This window comes from Heterodontus francisci, chromosome 2 (genome assembly GCF_036365525.1).
Source record: "Heterodontus francisci isolate sHetFra1 chromosome 2, sHetFra1.hap1, whole genome shotgun sequence".
In the NCBI taxonomy this organism is placed as follows: domain Eukaryota; kingdom Metazoa; phylum Chordata; class Chondrichthyes; order Heterodontiformes; family Heterodontidae; genus Heterodontus; species Heterodontus francisci.
The window spans coordinates 193,717,815-193,743,012 of record NC_090372.1 but is presented as its reverse complement, the minus strand read 5'-3'; the positions used below and the strand labels follow the sequence as shown (position 1 = coordinate 193,743,012).

At 42.2% G+C, this 25,198-nt stretch overlaps 1 protein-coding gene across 2 annotated transcripts in view; it reads right to left on the bottom strand.

Moving 5' to 3' along the window:
* Positions 1-25,198, bottom strand: part of LOC137349681 (extended synaptotagmin-2-like) — a 276,064-nt gene that overhangs the window by 67,455 nt on the left and 183,411 nt on the right. For both annotated transcript variants that reach the window (XM_068014993.1, XM_068014994.1), the window contains exon 7: positions 23,595-23,650. In XM_068014993.1, the coding sequence (XP_067871094.1) occupies positions 23,595-23,650 (56 nt within the window). The remainder of the gene's footprint in view (positions 1-23,594; positions 23,651-25,198) is intronic.

The window sequence follows — 25,198 nt, the reverse complement described above, 5'->3', positions numbered from 1 at the left end:
TATCCCATTTAGCACGGTGGTAGTGCCACACAACACGAAGGACGGTATCCTTAATCTGAAGGCGGGACTTAGTCTCCACAAGGACTGTGCGGTGGTCACTCCTACCAATACAGTCATGGACAGAAGCATCTGCGGCAGGAAGATTGGTGAGGACGACATCAAGTATGTTTTTCCCTCGTGTTGGTTCCCTCACCACCTGCCGCAGACCCAGTCTAGCCGCAGACCCAGTCTAGCAGTTATGTCCTTTAGGACTCGGCCAGCTCGGTCAGTAGTGGTGCTACCGAGCCACTCTTGGTGATGGACATTGAAGTCCCCCACTCAGAGTACATTCTGTGCCCTTGCCACCCTCAGTGTTTCCTCCAAGTGGTGTTCAACATGGAGGAGTACTGAATCATCAGCTGAGGGTGGGCCATATGTGGTAATCAGCAGGAGGTTTCCTTGTCCATGTTTGTCCTGATGCCATGAGACTTCATGGGGTCCAGTGTCAATGTTGAGGACTCCCAGGGCAACTCCCTCCCTACTGTATACCACTGTGCCACCACCTCTGCTGGGTCTGTCCTGCCGGTGGGACAGGACATACCCGGGGATGGTGATGTCTGGGACATTGTCTGTAAGGTATGATTCCGTGAGTATGACTATGTCAGGCTGTTGCTTGACTAGTCTGTGGGACAGCTCTCCCAACTTTGGCACAAGCCCCCAGATGTTAGTAAGGAGGACTTTGTAGGGTCGACAGGGCTGGGTTTGCTGTTGTCGTTTCCAGTGCCTAGGTCGATGCTGGGTGGTCCGTCCAGTTTCTTTCCTTTTTATTGACTTCGTAGCGGTTAGGTACAACTGAGTGGCCTGCTAGGCCATTTCAGAGGGCATGTAAGAGTTAACTACATTGCTGTGGGTCTGGAGTCACATGTAGGCCAGATCAGGTAAGGACAGCAGATTTTCTTCCCTAAAGGACATTAGTGAACCAGATGGGTTTTTACAACAATCGACAATGGTTTCATGGCCATCATTAGACTAGCTTTTTAATTCCAGATTTATTAATTAAATTCAAATTCCACCTTCTGCTGTGGTGGGATTCGATCCCACGTCCCCAGAGAAATACCCTGGGTCTCTGGGTTACTAGTCCAGTGATAATACCACTGCGCCACTGCCTACCCTTTATACCACAAAAAGCAGGGGACCCAGTATTGAGCCCTGTGGAACACCACTGGAAACAGCTCTCCAGTCGCTAAAACACTCATCAACAATTACCCTTTGTTTCCTGCCACTGAGCCAATTTTGTATCCACCTTGCTACATTGCCCTGGATCCCATGGGATTTTTTTTTTTTTAACCAGTCTGCCATATGGACCTTGTCAAAAGCCTTGATAAAATCCATGTAGACCACATCAACTGCACTACTCTCATCTATCTTCCTTGTTACTTCTTCAAAAAATTCGATCAAGTTGGTCAGACCAGATCTTCCCTTAACAAATCCATGCTGACTATCCTTGATTATCTTAATTAAAAGATGGGATACACTGCTGCCACTGTGCGTCAGTGTGGAGGGAGTGAATGCTTGTGAATGGTGTGCCAATCAAGTGGGCTGCTTTGTCCTGGATGGTGTCGAGCTTCTTGAGTGTTGTTGGAGCTGCACCCATCCAGGCAAGCGGAGAGTATTCCATCACACTCCTGACTTGTGCCTTGTAGATGGTGGACAGGCTTTGGGGAGTCAGGAGGTGAGTTACTCGTTGCAGGATTCCTAGCTTCTGACCTGCTCTTGTAGCCACAGTATTTATATGACTACTGCAGTTCAGTTTCTGCTCAATGGTAACCCCCAGGATGCTGATTGCGCATTACATGGTATAACACACCTGTCCCTATAAAACAGCATATCATGCTACTGATTAGGAATACTACAGGAGATCACTAATTAAAGAAAAACTAACATACCATACACAAACACTATTGCACAAATTTGGTTTTGTTTGGTATAACAAACTATAAGCAAATTTTAGATTTGGGCGGCACAGTAGTGCAGTGGTTAACATCGCAGCCTCACAGCTCCAGCGACCCGGGTTCAGTTCTGGGTACTGCCTGTGAAAGTTTGCAAGTTCTGCCTGTGACAGCGTGGGTTTCCGCCGGGTGCTCCGGTTTCCTCCCACAGCCAAAGACTTGCAGGTTGATAGGTAAATTGGCCATTGTAAATTGCCTCTAGTGTAGGTAGGTGGTGGGGATGTGGTAGGGAATATGGGATTAATGTAGGATTAGTATAAATGGGTGGTTGTTGGTTGGCACAGACTCGGTGGGCCGAAGGTCCTGTTTCAGTGCTGTATCTCTCTATGACTCTATATCACAGACTAAATTTATTCAGTTTCATTCTTCAACTGAATAGATCTGGCCACATAAAGATATTTAGTCACTGATTAGTCACTGAGCACACAGAATAAGAATACAAAAAACGTCTCAATGCAGATTCTTTCCACTTCAAGATTCAACTCCAAAAATTAAACAATTGTTTTTAAGGGGAAACAATTCAAAAAGTTATATAGGTGGGTGGATATAATCTTTTAAACAGATTATATAATTCATTTCAAATTATAATTTGTATATAGTCAGTGACATAGATTCAAGATCTTGATATTTAAATACAGCTGACACAAATTGGAGTCCCTAAAAACCTACACAAATTCGATTTTGCTAGGTTGTTAATATATCCAATTTCAAAGACCTTGCAGGATGTTAGTTTAGGAAAACCAAACAGAACACAATGAAGCACCAAAATATACCAATTCTGTAGTCCCTCACGTGTGCAATCCTATAAATAAAAATATCTCCCTCACATGCCCTCACCCCACCCCCTGTAGATTCAACCCTTTGTGCTACTGCAAAACACTAAGAAACAATCTTCTTCTTGAGCTGTGACTGACGTTGCTCCACATTTTTCCATGAAACAATTACTGCAGTATCTCAGTGTTTGGTTGTAACTGAATACCCTGAACTACTTTTAAGGGTTTGAAGGCAGATTTAGAAGCTTTCCTCCACCAATTACCAATTTAGCAAATCTGAAGTGGGACTTTCCAGTAGAGGGCATCAGTGACAACATTTTGTTTCTCACTATTCTGGAATTCATTACTACACTGTACATTTGAAAATTATTTTACCATTGAAAAAAAGAACTGAAAGTACCAAGTCAAACTGGAACCCCTGCCCTGTCCCCTGCCCTGCCCCCCTCCCCACCTCTTAAAACAAAAGCACATATAGATGCATGTGCACTAGGTAAATGGTAGCATTCTAATCATAACAGAGCAAATGCCCCAGTAATCTATTTGGAGCCCCTTTATCAATTTTACTGCTTCTGACAATTACATTAGTGATGCAGGATTGCTAGTACGAAATGTTATATTTAAAAAAATTTATTCTGCTTGATACTAAGCACTATAATGCATAACTTATATAAGAACATGAAGATGGAATTATGTGCTTTTACGAAGCAAACACTATTTGAACCACTCCTTTGAGACCGATTAGAATGAATTACTAACAAGACATCCAAACATAATTCTGATCCACCACTTGGATTCACTTCCATTACACAGAAGTGCTGTTTGCAGCAGAAGTTTCCTCAGAGGATCAAGTTGCTCATAAAATTAAATTACAGCTTAAAACTAATGCAGGATAAATTGACAAGAAAGACCAAGTGTTTTTTACAATATTTTAGGAAGGACTCTGTGCTAATCCCCAATCATTCGAGCAAATCAAAAGGATACACTAGCAATAAATATTCCAGTGACAGCACAACTCGCATCACTGCCAATTCAGTGGCCACAGTATGATGTTAAAGATGCGAAACATTAAGCAGACTTGGAGGAATAAATAAACTGACAGAACACAACTAAAAGTTAAAAACTGAACAAAAAAATATAAACAGCAGATGAATAGGGGAAAAGATGTGCAAGAAGGTTGCAGAAGCTATGCCAAATGGTGAAGGAGAGTCAGCTCACAAAGTAAAGGATTTTGGCTGCTTCATATCATGCTTCTTTTTTGGATAAACGTTTCAATTGAATGAATGTGATAATACTTGCCTTTATACTGCCAGATCACATTGGAACATCCCAAAGTGCTTTACATAATGAAGTACTTTTTGAAGTGCACTGACTTTTATTCTGAATGCTTTGTGCAGTCTATATGTTTCCTTGGGTAGTTAGGAATTAAATCCACACTATAAACATCACACATCTATGCTTCGTCGGAACAAGAGTGGGCCAATCAACCCCTCGAGCCTGTTGTTCTGTTATTCAGTCAGATCATTGCCAATCAGCAATTTAACTCCTTTTCTCCATGTTCCTTGATACCCTTACTTAACAAAAAAATCGATCAATCTCAGTCTTAAAAATTTAAATTGATCCAGCATCCACAGCTGTTTGGAAGAGAATGTTCCAGATTTCCATGTCCCTGTGGGTAAGTGCCTCTTGATTTCACTCCTGGTAAAGTACTTTTTTATGTCCTCTTGTTCTGGATTCTCCAACAGAAGAAATATATTCTCTGTAACTACCCTACTGAATTACTTAATCATTTTAAATACATACAGTAAATCACCCTCAACCTTCTAAACTCAACAGAATACAAGTTTATACAACCTGGCCTCATAATTTAACTCTAAGTTCTGTAAATCTGCACTGTACCCTTTTTACTGCTGCCAGTGCACGGGTTTAGTACAACTGAGTGACTTGCTAGGCCATTTCAGAGGGCAGTTAAGAGTCAACCATGTTGCTGTTGGTCTGGAGTCACATATAGGCTACAGCAGCTGAGAACAGTGGATTTCCTTCCCTAGTTAGTGGGGTTGATGGGCTTTATTGACAATCCAGGAGTTTCATTGTCACCATTACTAACACAAGCTTTTTATTCCAGATTTATTCAATTAACTGAACTTAAATTCCCCCAGCTGCTGTGGTGGGATTTGAACTCATGTCTCCAGATTATTCGTCCAGAGCTCTGGATTACTACACCAAGTAACATAGCCACTATGCTACCATAACCAGTCTGCGCAATACCTTTTAAGAATTTGTGTACATGGACACCTAAATCTCTATGCTCCTCCATTAAGAAAATATTCGGGTTTGTTTTTCTCAGACCCAAAATGGATGGCCTCATATTTCCCCACATTGAACCCCTTCTGCCATAATTTAAACCACTCAAATAGGCTGCTTTTGTCCTTTTATAACTTCCTGTTGCTATCTGCACAATTACTGTACCACCTAATTTAGTGTCATCTGCAAATTTGCACGTACAACTCTAACCCTTATAACTCTCTATCCATAGACACTTGCCTAAACAACATGCTAATGACCACCTCAAAAATTCAGCTACATTAGTCAAACATGACCTGCCCTTCACAAGTCTATGATGTTGAACTGACAGGTCTGTAGTTACCTGGTTTTTCTGTTCCTCCGCTCTTAAATACTGGAGTGACATTTGAAATTTCCAACCCAAAGGCACAATTCCTGAATCTGGGAAGCTTTGGAAAATTATGACTAATGCATCTGCAATTTCCTCACCATTTCTTTAAATACCTTTGCATGCAAACCATCAGGTCCAGGAAATGTATTTATCTTAAGTTTCATTATTTTCTTCATTGCCATTTTTTTAAACTTACATTGAATACATTAAGTTCCTCAGCTTGCCTTATTTATATCTTCCCTTACACTGTAATTATTATGTCCTCTTCCTCCACTGTGAAAAAGGATGCAATACACTCATCTAACAAGTCTGCCATTTTCTTATTATCCATTAATGTCTCCCTTGTACCTGTCGTTAACTTCCATTGCAAAGCTTTTTGATCAAGATGGTTTTAGCCTGAGTGGGCAAGTCACCGTGTCTTCCCTGCTCAGTGAAAGTCTGTCAAAAGAGAATGGGAAGCCAAAGTGGCCATTTAAAGTTTCTTACTTTTCTTTGTGCGACTAGGACAAGCAGAGTGCTTCCCCAGGCCACTGAAGGAAAGTTTAGGCCTCCCCTTCCCTGAGCTTGAACTGCCACCCCTCCAGATCATGAGACAACCCTGGACTCCCGCCATGATGCTTACCCAAGTGCTGGTAATCAATCAATGGCTGAACAATTTCCATAGTCTGTCAGGTATTTGTGCACATTTTTGGCAGAAAATCAGCCAGTGGCACATGAATGAAGCCTGGCTTTTAAAATCACAATGGCCTCATCCTGCTATTAACATAGGGGGAAAATAACTCGCCAATGTGGTTTCCCACAGGAATCCCAATATGAACTGAAATCCAGTCCACTGCCTTCAGCAATTTTTGTGAAGAACCGGAATACATGGGCAGTAAATAATGCTACATGTTGAAATTTGTTGTATTTACTACTGGTCCAAGACAAATCTATACTACTATATACTCAGAAAACAACAACTTGCATTTATATAGCAATACAGTCACTGGATCAGGGCTGAGGGAGACTTGGCTTGGTGCACAAAAGGGTCAATGGAATGCAGCAGATCGGGCAGGCTTGAAATTACCACAGAGACACAGAGTCTTTGGCCTCCTTATCTCGAGAGACAATGGGTAAGCTCCTGGAGGTGGTCAGTGGTGTGTGGAGCATCGCCTGGAGTGGCTATAAAGGCCAATTCTAGAGTGACAGGCTCTTCCACAGGTACTGCAGAAAAATTTGATTGTCAGGGCTGTTACACAGTTGGCTCTTCCCTTGCGCCTCTGTCTTTTTTCCTGCCAACTGCTAAGTCTCTTTGACTCGCCACACTTTAGCCCCGCCTTTATGGCAGATGTGGCAGGCTTGAAATTACCACAGAGACACAATAACAAAACAAATAAGTTTAATAATGATTCTCTGCCAATGGTGGAAGGTGTGAACATTTACTGATTTGCAATCACGTGCACACACTTTACATAATAGGGAGAGATACAGATTTACATCTGGTAGATGGATAAAACTGTTACATTATTAATGATTGGGAACCTAAGTGTTGTAAGTAACCTGAGGGTGTGGCTACAACTGCTGACAATATTCCTTACTACACACTTCCTCTTCATAGAAAAACTGGAGTTACCGCATTCTTGTTTCTCAAAGGATTGGTCTGAGTTGGTAACAGTCAAAAAGCTATAGGAATGTGATTTGTGGATTACCTAAAGGCAGCTTTCCTCTTTCATTTTGGCTCAAATAAGCTTTAAACAAAAGAATGACATCCTCGCTTGCAAGGTTTTCTACTTTACATGTACCCATTTCATTTAGATGAGAGGAAAAAGAATTGTGTAGGATCATAGATGTGCACAGGACTAGAAAATAACCACTACAGTTCGGCAGGTAAATTCCAGAGAAAAAAATATACACACCTTCCCCCTCTCACCCTCAAATGCCTCCCTCAGCAAGTCTTCACTCAGATTCCTTTGAATTTATTCACATAATCAGGCACTTGATTCCAGTTTTGGAGGCTCCAGAACCACCTGATACAATTTTCAGGTGGGTATTGTAGGACTGATATTCCACAAGTGGGTGGAGGGAGCACCGTCACAGACTGCCTAATTGTACCAGGCAATGAGCGACCTAATCAGTCCGTCAAGAGACCACTGGTGGCTGCTCCACAAGAACTGACCCAATTGAGACGGAAACCACACCTACCAAAATGAGACATATTAATTTCGGCCTATGGAACATTATTTATGAACTGGTGAGTTGCTGCAGTGCATCTTGTAGATGGTACACACTGCTGCCACTGTGCGTCGGTGGTGGAGGGAGTGAATATTTGTGGATGGGGTGCCAATCAAGCAGGCTGCTTTGTCCTGGAGGGTGTCGAAGCTTCTTGAGTATAGTTGGAGCTGCACCCATCCAGGCAACTGGAGAGTATTCCATCACATTCCTGACTTGTGCCTTGTAGATGCTGGACAGGCTTTGGAGAGTCAGGAGGTGAGTTACTCGCCGCAGGATTCTTAGCCTCTGATAGCATGAGAGTAAGGAATAGTAAGTTATTAGGTGGGATCAGAGTAAGGGAGAAAGTAATAAAGTCTGAATCAGGTTTAATGTGCATGTATGTGAACGCACTGAGTGTGGTTAATAAGACCGGTGAGGTACAGACGCAGATTGCCATGTGGAAATATGATGTTGTGGCTTTTAATAATAGAGACCTGGCTCAAAGAAGTGCAGGACTGGGTGTTAAATATTCCTGGATATAAGGTGTTCAGGAAAGATAGGAAAGGGAAAAATGGGGGAGGAGTGGCAGTATTGATCAAGGAGAACATTGCAGGGCTGGAGAAAAAGGATGTCCCAGAGGGGTCAAGGACAGAATCAATTTGGCTCGAGCTAAGGAACAAAAAAAGGTGCGGTTACATTGCTCCGTGTTGTCTATAGGCCACCAGCTAGTGGGAAGGACGTGGAGGAACAAATTTGCAAGGAAATTACAGAGAGGTGCAAAAATTATAGAATAGTCATAATGGGGGATTTTAATTATGCAAACATAGACTGCAATAACAGTAGTGTAAAGGGCAGTGAAGAGCAAGAGTTCCTAGAACGTGTTCAGGAAAATTTACAACAACAGTATGTTTCTAGCCCAACGAGAAAGGAGGCACTGCTAGACCTGGTTCTTGGGAATGAGGTGGGCCAAGTATCAGTAGGAGAGCATTTAGAGGATAGTGATCATTATATCATAAAGGTTTAGGCTGACTATAGAAAAGGACAAACAGCAATCCTGGGTAAGAATAATTAACTGGGGGAAGACCAACTTCAATGGGGTAAGAATGGAGCTGGGGCGGGTAAATTGGCAGGAAAACCAGTAGGTGAACAATGGGCTACCTTCAAAGAAGAGATCATTTGGACATAGTCAAGGTATGTTCCCTTGAAGGGAAAAAGTCGGGCAAACAAATCCAGAGCTCCCTTGATGACAAAAGAGGTAGAGATTAAAAAAAGAAAAAAAAGTGTGCTTATGACAGATACCAGGTAGAAAATACTATTGAGAACCAGGCTGAATATAGAAGGTCCGGAGGAAAAGTGAAAAAGCAAATAAGAGAAGCAAAGAGAGAGCATCAAAAGCGACTGGCAGCTAGCATGAAAGAAAATCCCAAAGTTTTCTATAGGCATATAAATAGTAAAAGGGTGGTAAAAGGAGGAGTGGGGCCGATTAGGGATCAGAAAGGGGATTTACACATGGAGGCAGAGGGCACAGCTGAGGTATTAAATGAATACTTTGCACCTGTCTTTACCAAGGAAGAAGATGCAACCCAGGCAATGTTGAAAGAGGAGGTAAGTCAGACACTCGAGGGGTTTAAAATTGATAAAGAGGAAGTATTAGATAGGCTGTCTGAACTTAAAGTGGATAAAGCACCAGGACCAGGGTGGCACAGTGGTTAGCACCGCAGCCTCACAGCTCCAGCAAGCCAGGTTCAGTTCTGGGTACTGCCTGTGCGGAGTTTGCAAGTTCTCCCTGTGACCGCGTGGGTTTCCGCCGGGTGCTCTGGTTTCCTCCCACAGCCAAAGACTTGCAGGTTGGTAGGTAAATTGACCATTGTAAATTGCCCCTAGTGTAGGTAGGTGGTAGGAGAATGGTGGGGATGTGGTAGGAGAATGGTGGGGATGTGGTAGGGAATATGGGATTAATGTAGGATTAGTATAAATGGGTGGTTGTTGGTCAGCACAGACTCAGTGGGCCAAAGGGCCTGTTTCAGTGCTGTATGTCTCTCTCTATGACCAGGTGAGATGCAGCCAAGAATACTGAGGGAAGTGAGGATGGAAATCGCAGAGGCATTGCATTGGCCATAATTTTTCAGTCTTCCTTAGACACCAGAATGGTAGCAGAGGACCGGAGAATTGCAAACGTTGCATCCTTGTTCAAAAAAGGATGTGAAGATAAGCCCAGCAACTACAGGCCACTCAGTTTAACTTCAGTGGTGGGAAAACTTCTAGAAAGAATAATTCAGGACAAAAACAATAGTCCTATGGACAAATGCGAGTTAATTAAGGAAAGCCAGCATGGATTTAAGGAAAAATCATGTTTAACTAACTTGTTGAATTTTTTTGGAAAGGTAATGGAGAGGGTTGATGAGGGCAATGTTGTGGATGTGCTGTACATGGAGTTTCAAAAGGCATTAGATACAGTGTCACACAACAGACTTGTGAGCAAACTTGGAGCTCAAGGAATAAATGGGACAGTAGCAACATGGATACAAAATTGGCTGAGTGACAGGAAACAAAGAGTAGTAGTTAATAAATGTTTTTCGGGCTGCAGGAAGGTTTGTAGTAGAGTTCCTCAGGGATCAGTGTTGGGACCTTTGCTTTTCCCGATATATATTAATGACCTAGATCTTGGTGTACAGGGCACAATTTCAAAGTTTGCAGACGATACGAAACTTGGAAGCATTGTGAACTGTGAGGAGGATAGTGCAGAACTTCAAAAGGACATAAGACAAGTTGGTGGAATGGGCAGATAGGTGGCAGATGAAGTTCAATGCAGAGAAATGTGAAGTGATTCATTTTGGTCAGAAGAACATCGAAAGACAATACAGAATAAAGGGTACAATTCTAAAGGGGGGTGCAGGAGCAGAGGGACCTGGATGTATATGTGCATAAGTCATTGAAGGTTGAGAGACCGGTCAATAAAGCATACAGTGGCCTAGGCTTTATTAATAGGGGTATAGAGTACAAGCACAAGGAAGTTATGTTGAACTTGTATAAGACACTAGTTCGGTCTCAGCTGGAGTACTGCGTCCAGTTCTGGGCGCCTCACTTGAGGAAAGACATGAGGGCATTGGAGAGAGTACAGAAACGATTCACAAGAATGATTCCAGGGATGAGGAATTTCAGTTATGAAGATAGATTGGAGAAGTTAGGACTGCTTTCCTTGGAGAAAAGGTGGCCGAAAGGTGATTTGATGGAGGTATTCAAAATCATGAGGGGTCTGGACAGAGTAGATGAAGAGAAACTGTTCCCACTCGTGAAAGGATCAAGAACGAGAGGGCACAGATTTGAAGTATTTGGTAAAAGAAGCAAAAGTGACATGAGGAAAAACTTTTTCACGCAGCGAGTGCTTAAGTTCTGGAATGCGCTGCCTGAGAACATGGTGGAGGCAGATTCAACTGAAGCATTCAAATGGGAATTAGACAGTTATATGAAAAGGAAGAATGTGCAGTGTTACAGGAAGAAGGCAGGGGAATGGAACTGGGGGAATTGCTCTTTCGGAGAGCCAGTGCGGAGATGATGGACCAAATGGCCTCTTTCTGCACTGTAACAATTCCGTGATCAGCATTGTTAAGGAAGCAGAATGAACGACAGACTCGTTTTTAAAAATTCAATCATGGGATATGGCATCGCTGGCAAGGCCAATATTTATTACCCATCCCAAATTTCCCTACAGAAAGTGGTGCTGAGCCGCCTTCTTGAACCCCTGCAGCCTTGTGGTGTAGGTACACCAACAGTGCTGTTAGGTATGAACAGCGATATATTTCCAATTTGGGATGGTGTGTGACTTAGAGGGGAACTTGCAGTTTTTGCTGGTATTCCCGTGTACCTGCCTCCCTTGTTCTTCTGGGCAAAAGAGCTCGCAGGTTTATACAGCACTTCCACAACCTCAGGCCATCCCAAAGTGTTTTACAGCAAATGAAGTACTTTTGTGAGGTGCAGTCACTGCCATAATGCAGGAAACATAGCAGCCAAGTTGCATACAGCAAGGTCCCACAAACAGCCTTGAGATACATGCCCAGTTAACACCTTAATATTACATATGGGCCAGAACTGCCCTGCTCCTCTACAAAATAATGCATTGGGACGTTTACATCCAACTGATGCAGACAAGGCCCTCTGTTTAATGTCTCATCCAAAGGGCGGCACCTCTGATAGTGCACATTCCTCAATACTGTACTGAAGTGCCAGCCAACATTTTTCGCTCAAGGCAGGAACCACTGTCTTTTAAGGGAAAAGTACATAAACATTTCAAGCAGAATTTGATACAGGGCTATGAGGAAAGAGTAGGATCATATTTGGTGTCACCATGGTGTCATATTTGACCCCAAGATTAACTTCCAGCCACATATCAGACTAGCTATTCCCATCTCCAACATCGCCCAACTCTGCTGCTGCCTCAGTTCATCTGCTGCTGAAACCCTTATCAATGCCTTTGTTACCTCTAGATCTGACGATTCCAACACACATGGCTGGCTTCCCACATTCTACCCTCCATAAACTTGATCATCTAAAACGCTGCTGCCCGTGTCTTAACTCATGCCAAGTCCTGTTCACTCATCACACTTGTGCTCGCTGACCTACAATGGCTCCCTGTTCAGCAACACCTTGATTTTAAAATTCTCATCCTTGTTTTCAAATTCCTCCATGGCCTCACCCCTCCCTATCTCTGTATTCTCCTCCAGCTCCACAACCCTCCATGATATCTGCGCTCATCTAATTCTGGCCTCTTGAGCATTCCCAATTTTACTCGCTCCACCACTGGTGGCTATGCCTTCAGCTGTCAAGGCCTGAAGCTCGAGTTCCCTTCCTCAACCTCTCTTTCGTTCTTTAAGACGCTCTGTGAAATTTACCTCTTTGACCAAGCTTTTAGTCATTGACCCTAATGTAACTCAGTGTTACATTTTGTTTGATAATGCTCCTACAAAGTATCTTGTGATATTTTAATGTGTTAAACAGGCTATATAAATACTAATTGTTGTAGCTTTGGATTGCCCTGGCAAAGAGTCATCAACAACATTTATGTAGCACCTTCAACATAATAAAATGACCCAAGGCATTTTACAGGAACGTTTTCAGATAAAATATGACGAGCCACATAAAGAGACATTAGGACAGGTTAACAAAAATTTGGTCAAAAAGCTTGGTTTTAAGAAGAGTTTTTTTCAAAGGAGGAAATTCCAGAGCTTGAAGCCTAGCCAGCTGAAGGCATGACTAGCAATCGTGGGTGGAGGAAATCAGACATGCAGAAGAGGCCAGAGTGTAGGAGTGCACAGATCTCAGAGTTGAAGGGCTTGAAAAGGTTATAAAGATCATCTCAGACACATGGACTGAATTGTATCCTTCAGTGGTGTAAAGGTATTGCTGTGGGGACACTGAATTATGTCCTTCAGTGTTGTAATTTCCATGAATCAACTTGGATCATATCCAATAATGGAGGGCAGCTAGTAGTATCTTCTCTAATTCTGGAGGGAATTACTTCTTATATATTAAGTATGTTTATCCTTCGTTTCAGCATCACTAGCATGCTGTAACGTTTTAATCTCTCATCTGATAGCCTGCTTACTTTATACTACTTTATCATTTTCCTGGTTTTATCATTTGCATCTGCAGCTATTCTAATTACAGATTGCTCATTCCATGACAGGAATGTTGAGACATTATCCCCAAACCGACCGAGTTTGGCAAATGGGGATCAAACTGGGTCCTGGTTTCGTAGACTTCAATTGCTTAGTTCAATCTTCTAGAAAGATAAAGTAGGATAAGTTAACTGAACATTACAAGGCAAGGTCCCAGGTTTGCTACCCTGTATGTGCTAAATCAACTGATATCAGCAAGAGCACCCCCATTTGGCTATGTCCCTGTTCTACAGAGAAGAAAATCAACCAGGATTTGTTGTGAGATGTGCGACAGGAGCAGGTTTATGGCTGATGCCCCCCATGATCAAGTCACTGAGGGAAATTGTAGCACCCCAAGTGCTGATCATTCACTCAGCAGGAACTGATGTTTTTCCTTCCGGTCTGTATAGTTTGGTTCTACACCAGGAGGTGTCGTATTTCACTAAACTAATTTAGGATAGAATAAATTAGATTTGGTTTTAGATGAGAAGGGCAAGGGTGTTTGGTTGCCTGATTTTTGAGGGGGAGGGGGATGGAAAACAAGGTACCAAATTGCGGTTGAAGAATTGCTTTTTGTTCGAGCCAGTAATGCACGAGGCATTTATAATGGAGAACACTAGTAAATTTCTAACTCACTGCTTGAACTACAATCCCAAAATGAAAACAAAAGGAGAGAGAAATAGCTTGAAGAAATACTTTATCATATTTGAACTGTCAGAAAACTGTTGCTTTAAACTGCATACATTGACACAAAGAGGACTGTTCACAGCATTTAATGAAATTGCACAATTTTGTGATCCTCAGCACCAGGAAGACTAAACTTTACAATGGCCGGAACTTCACAAGCAATTTTCAGGAAATTTTCTGAAAGAAAAACTGATTAAAAGGTTGAGGTTGAAGTCCCTCCATAAGATGGTTATGATATTTCAAAGAAACTACAGCAAACCAAATTATAAAGAGGGCTTGGGATGCTATACTATTTTTGTGCTTGTTTAGGAGAATAATACAATTGTACAGAGAGACCTGGTGAGCTGTAACTAATGTCTCCAACAGATGTGAGCACCTGTAGCACCATGATGTACATCCAAAGGAGAAACGTCCAATTTTCCCAGCAAAAATTCACAACAACAAATAATTTAATTTCTCACTTCCTACGTAACACATAATTCACTTCTGTTAAAAGGTTTTCAAGGGGCTGTGTTTTTGTGCGTGAAGCTCTTTTCACACTTTGCACACTTGTGCAATTAAACATAGACAAAGTAGTTTTCCATTCCTGACAATCTAACTGGTGCACCAAATGTGTGTTCCATGACACTTTCTAAACAAGTCAATTAAAAAGCAGAATATTAACTGAAAGTAGGAAGGGATTTATACACCAACCTGATAGTTTACTAAGGTCAGGGATGGCCTCAGGGACTAATGAAACACTAAAACAAGCTGCACCATAAATAAAATGTACATATGCCTATAACATATAACACAGCACAACACTAACTGTATATGAAGAAAACACAAATGAAGAGGAGGAACTAAATGACAAAAAAGTACAAAATAGAATCTAAACTTCTCCAGAGCAGCAGGGAAACAAAATGAGTAACCAAGGCACTCCCCTGTTGTCAGAGCCCAACCCATTTGCTGTTCCCAAGGTAAACAAGCAAAACCAAGTTTAAACAGACCTTAGTCATACTTAGATATTTAATAACTTGGTGTTCGACAACTGAGGTTCTCTATGAAAGATTTTTTTTACTATTATGCATTAAAAGTAAGCAAGCTTAATGAAAACCAAATCATCTAATTCTCTGCGTGAATGAGAATAGAAACGTATTGCAGGCAATAAATTTGGAATTTATTTCAAGTATTCTCTCGTAATAAAGTCACGGGCTGAATTTTTTCAGCTTGCCGCTGATCTCGGCAGCGAGCTTCAAAAATAGTGCGGCACACGCACGAGAAGTACTACGCGGAGCCACCACGATATTTGGCGCAGCGGCTCATTTAAATGGCCGGGCTGGTCGCCCTGCCCTCAAAGAGGTAGAGAGGGTGGGCGCTCCGTTTCCGGCAACGGCGTCCGGCAGCATCCCGCAGGCACCATTTTTAAAGGGCTTCAGGCCCTTCCAAATCATTTAAATATTTAAAGTTATAGGGGAGAGAAAATAAAAGTTAAAAATTTATTCAAAGTTTCAATCCCCTCTCCCATCCCCACAATGACTAATCAATTTATTAATTGCCATCTCCCCCCCCAAAAAAACTAATATCACGATCCTGATCTTCCCTCCGCAAAGTTTAAACCCTTAATCTTCAACCCCTTCCCACCATCCCCTCCACCAATCGCTTTAGATTTTCCCATCACCTCCCACCCCCACCATGAAAAATTAGCTGCTTCCCCCCTCCCAACCAGTGAACGGAGATCTGAAGGTGCGGGAGTCCAGCAACCGGCCGGAATATCGCAGCGGGACGGCCATCGCAACATGGTAAATATTCATTCCTTTCTTTAAATAAATTATACTTTAATTAGGCTCCGGTCGCCGACCGGCAAAAGGGGGGGGGGGGCCCGCCGCGTGGCCTCGCCACCGCCGGTATCATGGGGCAGGGCCTTCTTGACGTCGAGGCCCATGGGGGGCCTCTCCCGGAGGTATTTTCCAGGCCTGCCCGCCCGGCTCCAATATCGGGCGGCTGGTTAAAATCCGGCCCAATGACTTCCGGCCATGTTCTGAAACATTAGATAACCTATGATTTTTGCCACAGTCTTAGTATGCCACTTGGCACCATTTTAAAGCATTCCTACTGATATGACTATTATCTTGAGAATATTCAATACTTATTAGATTAAAATACTTGACTTTTCAAATTGTGTTACTAATTAAGTAATAAAAAGAAACCAACACAGACAATCTACAGGATATATTAAAAAAAAAATTTTGATTTGATTCATTATGCACTTGATAGATCCACTGATTAACATTAAAAAATGTGTTTTATTCAAAGTTAAACACACTCTTGGTTGCACTAATTATAACAGCAAGTCTAACAATTCAATGTTACCTGATAACTACATTAGGGAATGAGCACTTTGGGACAACACTATCTGAAATTAACTAAATGTGTTCCTTATTGTAAAAGTAATGCCATTCTTCCCAGAAATTAAATACACATTGTAATTCACCTGTATTGTACACAGACACTAATCTCAACACCTAGCCCTCTTAATGTGGATATCATGAACAGTTTTATTCTCACATACTATCCCAAAGAATGTTTCTAAAAGTGGAACAATTTTAAACTGCAGCTCTCCATAGTACTACTTGTTTCCAGATGTAGAGCAGCAGTGTTGGAGTAGGTAGCCATTTTATCCTTTTGGTTTGGGAAGGTATGTGGCAAACGGGAGTTTGTGGATTAAAAGTAACCTACAGACTCTCAGCAACTGCACTTAAGACACTGCTGCGACTCAACAGCCTGCTCTACTAATGGACTGCCAGTGTTGTAATGTACTTTCTACTTTTCTTCAATTTATTCATTCTCAGGATTTGGGTATCATCAGCAAAGCTGGAATTTATTGCCCATCACTAATTGCCCTTGATAAGGTGGCGCTGAGTCACCTTCTTGAAATATTGCAGTCTGTGTGGTGAAGGTGCGCCCAGAGTGCTGTTTTTAGAGGGTTCCAGGATTTTGACCAAGCAACGATGGAGTAGAGAAGATATTTCCACGTATGGAGAGTCCAAAACTAGGGACTTTAAGTATAAGATAGTCACACACATAATAAGGAATTCAGGAGAAACTTCTTTACTCAAGCAGTTGAAGTGAATAGCATAGATGCATTTAAGGGAAAGCTAGCCAAGTACGTGAAGGAGAAAGGAATACAAATACAAGAATGTTGATGGAGTGGGGGGAGCAAAAACACCAGCAGAGACCTGTTGGGCCGAATGGCCTGTTTCTGTGCTGTAAATACTGTGTGTAATTACTGTATGTAATCACTTCTGTTACCAATCTCACACCCAAACCCTGAGCATCCTTTCAAATTCAACTGACAGCACTGTGAAAAGAAACAAATTTTTCTGATTTTCTGTGGTTGCAGTGGATGCTTATTCTGATATAGAATCATAAGAACCATCAATGAAGTAAATAAGTACATTAAGGGCAAGAGGATAACCACGGAAAGAGTGGGGCCCATGAGGGATCAAAGAGGCAATGTGTGTGGAGCCGGAGGACATAGGTGAGGTTTTGAATGATTACTTTTCATCTGTGTTCACTATGGAGAGGGACGATGTAGCTGCAGTGATCAGAGAGGGGGATAGTGATATACTTGAACAAATTAGCATTGAAAAGGAGGAAGTATTAGGCGTATTAGCAGGCTTAAAGGTGGATAAATCCCCAGACCCAGATGAGATGTATCCCAGGCTGTTATGTGAGGCAAGGGAGGAGACTGCAAGGGCTCTGACACAAATTTTCAAATCCTCTCTGGCCACAGGAGAGGTACCAGATGACTGGAGGACAGCGAATGTGATACCATTATTCAAGAAGGGTAGCAGGGATAAACCAGGTAATTATAGGCCAGTGTGTCTAACATCAGTGGTAGGAAATTATTGGAAAAAATTCTGAGGGACAGGATTAATCTCCACTTGGAGAGGTAGGGATTAATCAGGGATAGTCATCATGGCTTTGTCAGGGGGTGATCGTGTCTAACAAATTTAATTGAATTTTTCAAGGAGTGACTAGATGTGTAGATGAGGGTAAAGCAGTTGATGTGGTCTACATCGACTTGAGTAAGGCTTTTGATAAGGTCCCGCATGGGAGATTGGTTAAGAAGATAAAGAGCCCATGGGATCCAGGGTAATTTGGCAAATTGGATCCAAAATTGGCTTAGTGGAAGGAGGCAGAGGGTGATGGTAGAGGGTTGTTTTTGCGAATGGAGGCTTGCGACCAATGGGGTACCACAGGGATCGGTGCTGGGACCCTTACTGTGTGTAGTGTACATTAATGATTTAGACGTGATTATAGGAGGTATGCAGTAAGTTCGCAGACGACACGAAAATTGGTGGTATCGTAAATAGTGAGAAGGAATGCCTTAGATTACAGGATGATATAGATGGGCTGGTAAGATGGGTGGAGCAGTGACTGATAGAATTTAATCCTGAGAAGTGTGAGCTGATGCATTTTGGGAGGACCAACAAGGCAAGGGAATATACAATGGATGGTAGGACCGTGGGAAGTACAGAGGGTCAGAGGGACTTTGGGATACTTGTCCATAGATCACTGAAGGCAGGAGCACAGGCAGATAAGGTGATTAGGAAGGCATACGGGATACTTGCCTTTATTAGCCAAGGCATAGAATATAAGAGCAGGAAGATTATGTTAGAGCTGTATAAAATGCTGGTTAGCCCACAGCTGGAGTGCTGTGTACAGTTCTGGTCACCACACTACAGGAAGGATGTGATTGCACTGGAGAGGGTGCAGAGGAGATTCACCAGAATGTTGCCTGTACTGGAGCATTTCAGCTATGCAGAGAGACTGGATAGGCTGAGGTTGTTTTCCTTGGTGCGGAGAAGGCTGAGGGGGGGACCTGATTGAGGTATACAAAATTATGAGGGGCATTGATAGGATAGATAGGAATCAACCTTTTCCCTTAGCAGAGGGGTCAATAACCGGGGGGCATAGATTTAAAGTATGGGGTAGGAGGTTTAGAGGGGAGTTGAGGAAAATTTTTTTCACCCAGAGGGTGGTTGGAATCTGGAACACACTGCCTGAAGAGGTGGTAGAGGCAGGAACCCTCACAACATTTAAGAAATACTTACATGAGCACTTGAAACGCCATAGCATACAAGGCTACAGGCCAAGTGCAGGAAAATGGGATTAGCTTGGATGGATGCTTGATGGTCGGCGCAGACGCGTTGGGCCGAAGGGCCTGTTTCTGCGCTGTATAACTCTATGACTCTAAATTAGGGGAGGCTGTTCTTCATTGACATGTAGTATATCAGGGAAATCATTTTTATCCAAAATTGAATATGGGAGCAAGAAAGTGAATGGGATTAGACAAGTTTGTTCATGAGGGGAAAAACACTGAAGCAGGCCTTATGGGCTGAATAACCAATTTCTATGCTGTAAGTTCAGTGATTCTAGGCCAATATTACTAGATGGTGCAATAGTTGGGGCTCTTTTTTCTGTACAAGGGTATTATTTAAGGAGGTCAGTTTGAAGAGTATCACATCTTTAATAGATGCTAAAAGGATACTGTTTTAGTTTAAATGCATGTTTCCATTCAGAAATATCCAGAATATGAACATGCGAATTAGAAGCAGAAGTAGGCCACTTGGCCCTTTCAGTCTGCTCCACCATTCAATAAGTTCATGGCTGAACTGTTTACTCCACATTTCCACTTACTCCTGATAACCTTCCACCCCCTTGCTGATCACTGCGGCACAGTGGCACAGTGGTTAGCACCGCAGCCTCACAGCTCCAGCGACCCAGGTTCAATTCTGGGTACTGCCTGTGTGGAGTTTGCAAGTTCTCCCTGTGTCTGCGTGGGTTTTCTCCGGGTGCTCCGGTTTCCTCCCACAAGCCAAAAGACTTGCAGGTTGGTAGGTAAATTGGCCATTATAAATTGTCACTAGTATAGGTAGGTGGTAGGGAAATATAGGGACAGGTGGGGATGTGGTAGGAATATGGGATTAGTGTAGGATTAGTATAAATGGGTGGTTGATTGTCGGCACAGACTCGGTGGGCTGAAGGGCCTGTTTCAGTGCTGTATAACTAAACTAAACTAATAATGTATCTACCTCTGCCTTAAAAATATTCAAAGACTCTGCTTCCACTGCCTTTTGAGGAAGAGAATTCCAAAGACTCACGACCCTCTGACAGAAAAAGAATTTCCTCATCTCTGTCTTAAATGAGCGACCCCTTATTTTTAAATAATGACCCCTAGTTCTACACAAGGGGAAACATCCTTTCCATATCCACCCTGTCACAACCCCTCAGGATCTTATATGGTTAAATCAAGTTACCTCTTACTCTTCTAAATTCCAGCAGATACAAGCCAAGCCTGTCCAATCTTTCCTTGTAAGACAGTCCGCCCATTCCAGGTATTACTCTAGTAAACCTTCTCTGTACTGCGTCCAACGCATTTACATCCTTCCTTAAATAAGGAGACCAGTACTGTACACAGTACTCCAGATGTGGTCTCACCAATGCCCTGTATAACTGAAGCATAACATCTCTACTTTTATATTCAGTCCCCCTTGCGATAAACGATAACATTCTATTAGCTTTCCTAATTACATATTAACCTTTTATGATTCATGCACAAGGACACCCAAGATCCCTCTGTATCTCAGAGATCTGCAATCTCTCACCATTTAGATAATATGCTTCAGTTTTATTCTTCCTGCCAAAGCGGACAATTTCACACTTTCCAACATTATACTCCATTTGCCAGGTCTTTGCCCACTTACTTAACTATCTATATCCCTTTGTAGCCCCCTTATGTCCTCTTCACAAGTTACTTTCCTACCTATCTTTGGGTCATCAGAAAATTTAGCAACTATACCTTTGTTCCCTTCATCTAAGTCGTTTATATAAACTGTAAAAAGTTGAGGCCCCAGCACAGACCCCTGTGGCACACCACTCGTTACATCTTGCCAACCAGAAAATGACCCATCTCTGCCCACTCTCTGTTTCCTGTTCGCTAGCCAATCTTCTATCCATGCCAATATGTTACTCCCTACCCCTTGAGCTTTTATTTTCTTCAATAACCTTCTGCAATAACCTTTGATGTGGCACCTTATGAAATACATTCTGGAAATCTAAGTACAAAACATCCACTGGTTCCCCTTTATCCACAGCACAGGTAACTCCCTCAAAGAACTCCAATAAATTGATTAAACATGATTTTCCTTTCACAAAACCATGCTGACTCTGCCTGATTACCTTGAATTTTTCTAAATGCCTTGCTATAACGTCTTTAATAATAGCTTCTAACATTTTCCCTAAGACAGATATTAAGCTAACTGGCCTGTAGTTTCTTGCTTTGTCTCCCTCCCTTTTTGAATAAAGGAGTTACATTTGCTATTTTCCAATCTAACAGAGCCTTCCCAGAATCCAGGGAATTTTGGAAAATTAAAACTAACGCATCAACTATCTCACTAGCCACTTCATTTAACATCCTAGGATGAGGTCCATCAGGTTCCAGGGACATGTCAGCCCGCAGTTCCAACAGTTGTTCAGTACCACTTACCTGGTCATTGTAATTTTCTTAAGTTCCTCCCTCCCTTCTATTTCCTGACTTATAGCTAATGCTGGGATGTTAATTGTATCCTCAACAGTGAAGACCAATGCAAAAAATCCGTTCAATTCATCTGCCATCTCCTTATTATCCATTTTTAATTCCCCAGGCTCACTTTCTATAGGACCAACACACACTTTGTTAACTCTTTTCTTTTTAAAATATCTATAGAAACTCTTACTATCTGTTTACCTTCCTTATCACTCTTTTAGTCATTCTTTGCTGTTCTTATATTCTGTCCAATCTTGTAGCCTGCCTTCCATCTTTGCGCAATTATAGGCTTTTTCTTTAAGTTCGATAGTATCTTTAATTGTTTTAGTTAACCACGGATGGCGGGTCCCACCCTTGGAATTTTTCGTTCTCGTTGAAATGTATCTATTCTGTGTATTCTGAAATATCCCCTTAAATGTCTGCCACTGCATCTCTATTGACCTATCCATTAACCTGATTTGCAATTTCACTTTAGCTAGCTCTGCTTTTATGCCCTCATAATTGCCCTTATTTAAGTTTAAAATGCTGGTCTTGGACCCACTCTTCTCTCCCTCAAACTGAATGGATAATTCAATCATATTATTATCGCTGCTACCTAGTGGCGCCTGAACTATGAGGTCATTAATTAATCTTATCTCGTTGCACAATACCAGGTCTAGTATAGACTGCTCTCTGGTGGGCTTCAGCATGTATTGTTCCAAGAAATTATCCTGAAAACATTCTATGTACTCCTCATCTAGGCTACCACTGCCAATCTGATTTTTCCAGACGAAATGTAGGTTAAAATCCCCTCCACCTCCCTAGTTATGCAGCTCGCTAGAACACCAGCCCCAACACGGTTCAGGTGTAGACCATCCTAACGGTACAGCCACCACCTTCCCCAGTACTGCTGCCAGTGCCCCATGAACCGGAACCCACTTCTACCACATCAGTCTTTGAGCCACGCATTAATTTCTCTAATCTTATTTGCTCTATGCCAATTCCCACATGGCTCAGATAATAATTCTCAGATTCTTACCTTTGAGGTTGCGCTTCTTAATTTGGCACCTAGTTCCTCATACTGACTATGCAGAACCTCTTTCCTTGTCCTGCCCATGTCGTTGTTACCTACATGGACCACGACGACTGGATCCTCCCCCTCCCGCTGTAAGTTCCTCTCCAGCCCTGAGCAGATGTCCCGAACCCTGGCACCGGGCAGGCATCTGGACTCTCGCTCTTTACTGCAGAGAACAGTGTCAATCCCCCTAACTACACTGTCCCCTACTACTACTACTACATACCTTTTTTCTCCCTTCACTTGAATGGCTTCCTGTACCATGGTGCTATGGTCAGGTTGCTCATCCACCCTGAAGCCCCCACTCTCATCTAAGCAAGCTGAAAGAACCTCAAACCTGTTGGACAGTCACAAAGGTTGAGGCTCCTGCACTCCTGCCCTCTGGGTCCCCTCACCTGCCTCAGCTGCAGCCACACTCTCCTATCCCTGACCACTGACCAAATCAGAAGACCCTATCCTAAGGGGTGTGACCACCTCCTGATACAAAGTGTCCAGGTAACTTATCCCCTTCCTGATGTGTCGCAGTGTCTGCAGCTCAGACTCCAGTTCAGTGACTCTGAGCTGAAGCTCTTTGAGCCGCACTTACTGCAGATGTGTTTGCCCTGGATCTCACTGGCATCCAGGAGCTCCCACAGGCTGCAGCCATGACACATCACCTGTCCTGCCATTCTTAACGTGTTTTAACTAACTACTTCATTATTTTATTCAATTATTTGTTCTATTTTCCTTTTTATTCTATATTTTATTAAGCTTACCACTAGTTCCTTTCCTATTTTAAATGCCTACTCAGAATTCCTTTGAGGGACCTCAAAAGTCTCAGGTCCCCAGCTGTTCATTCATTATACCTATTTTCTGATACTTGCACCATCAGATCAATTCTAAAACAAGATCCTTTAACTTTAAAACTGAAACAAACCCAGCTATTTTCCAGTCTCAAATTGTAACATGGCCTAGTAGGACAGTGTTGAATCCTATGGAAACACCTTCAAGGATTCTGCACTTACTTCAACCCAGGGACATCCAGAAGATTTGTTAGTCCTGTCCAGTTAATTTCAAGTAACTGTTGATTAAAAACAGAAAGAATTATTCTCAGTGTATAACGTTCAAAAAGTGGCAATAAGATTGCAAAATTGATTAAAATGCAGGCTTTGAAGTTACACCATCGGATGCTAGTATATGACTGCTTACCATAGTAAGCACGGAATTCCTTCCTTTGTTATTTTAACGCAGGCATTTAACCTGTTTATTTAAAAAATTTAGAGATTAATGGACCCTCAGGAATATAAGCAATAATTTTGTTGATGCGTTCCAAATATGTCAAACCTTGAGCTATTTATAATCATTATTTGAACCCAATGATGGATTAAAATCACTTTTACGTAAGTTTTATGTCATATAATCATAGAATTCACATGTCTGCTTTGCCATTTTGAACTTTTTCATTATCACAATGCATGTTGACACACACTGAAGGATTAGTAACAATGATGTAATCACTGCAAATTTATACATGCATACATACATACGAACTAGGAGCAGGAGTAGGCTATTCAGCCCCTTGAGCCTGCTCTGCCATCTGTAAGATCATGGCTGACCTGTTTGAGGACATAACTCCACTTTCCTGCCTATCCCAGATACCCTTTGACTCCCTTGTCTCTCAAGAATCTGCTGACCTCTGCCTTAAAAATAAATGACCCTGCCTCCACCGCTCTCCGGGGAAGAGAGTTCCACAGAGTCACGAACCTCTGAGAGAAAAAAATTCTCTCATCGCTGTCTTAAATGGGAGACCCCTTATTTTTTTAAACTGTGCCCCCTCACTTTAGTCTCTCCACTAGTGGAAATATCCTTTTAACATCCACCCTGTCAAGTCCCCTCAGGATGTTATATGTTTCAATAAGATCACCTCTCATCCTTCCAAACTCCAATGAATACAGACCTAACCTGTCCAATCTTTTCTCATAAGATAACCCTCTCATCCCAGGAATCAGTCAAATGAACCTTCTCTGAACTGCTTCCAATGCAATTATATCCTTTCTTAAGTAAGGAGACCAAAACTGGACACAATACTCTAGATGTGGTCTCAGCAATGCCCTATACAACTGTAGCAAAACATCTCTACTTTTATATTCCATTGCCCTTGCAATAAACGACAACATTGCATTTGCCTTCTTAATCACTTGCTGTACCTGCAAACTAACTTTTTGTGTTTCGTGTATGAGGACACCCAGATCCCTCTGCATCTCAGAGTTCTGCAATCTCTCTCCATTTAAATAGTATGTTGCTAAGCTATTTTTCCGGCCAAAGTGGACAAGTTCACACTTTCCCAAATTATACTCCATCTGCCAAATCTTTGCCAATCACTTAACCTATCTATATCTCTTTGCAAATTCTTTATGTCCTCTTCACAATTTACTCTCCCACCTATCTTTGTGTCATCAGCAAATTTAGCAATCATACATTCTGTCCCTTCATCCAAGTCATTGATACAGATTGTAAATAATTGATTATGGCACTCCACTAGTTACACATGGACAACCTGAAAATGACCCAATTATGCCTACTCTGTTTCCTGTTAGCAAACCAATCCTCTATCCATACTAATACATTA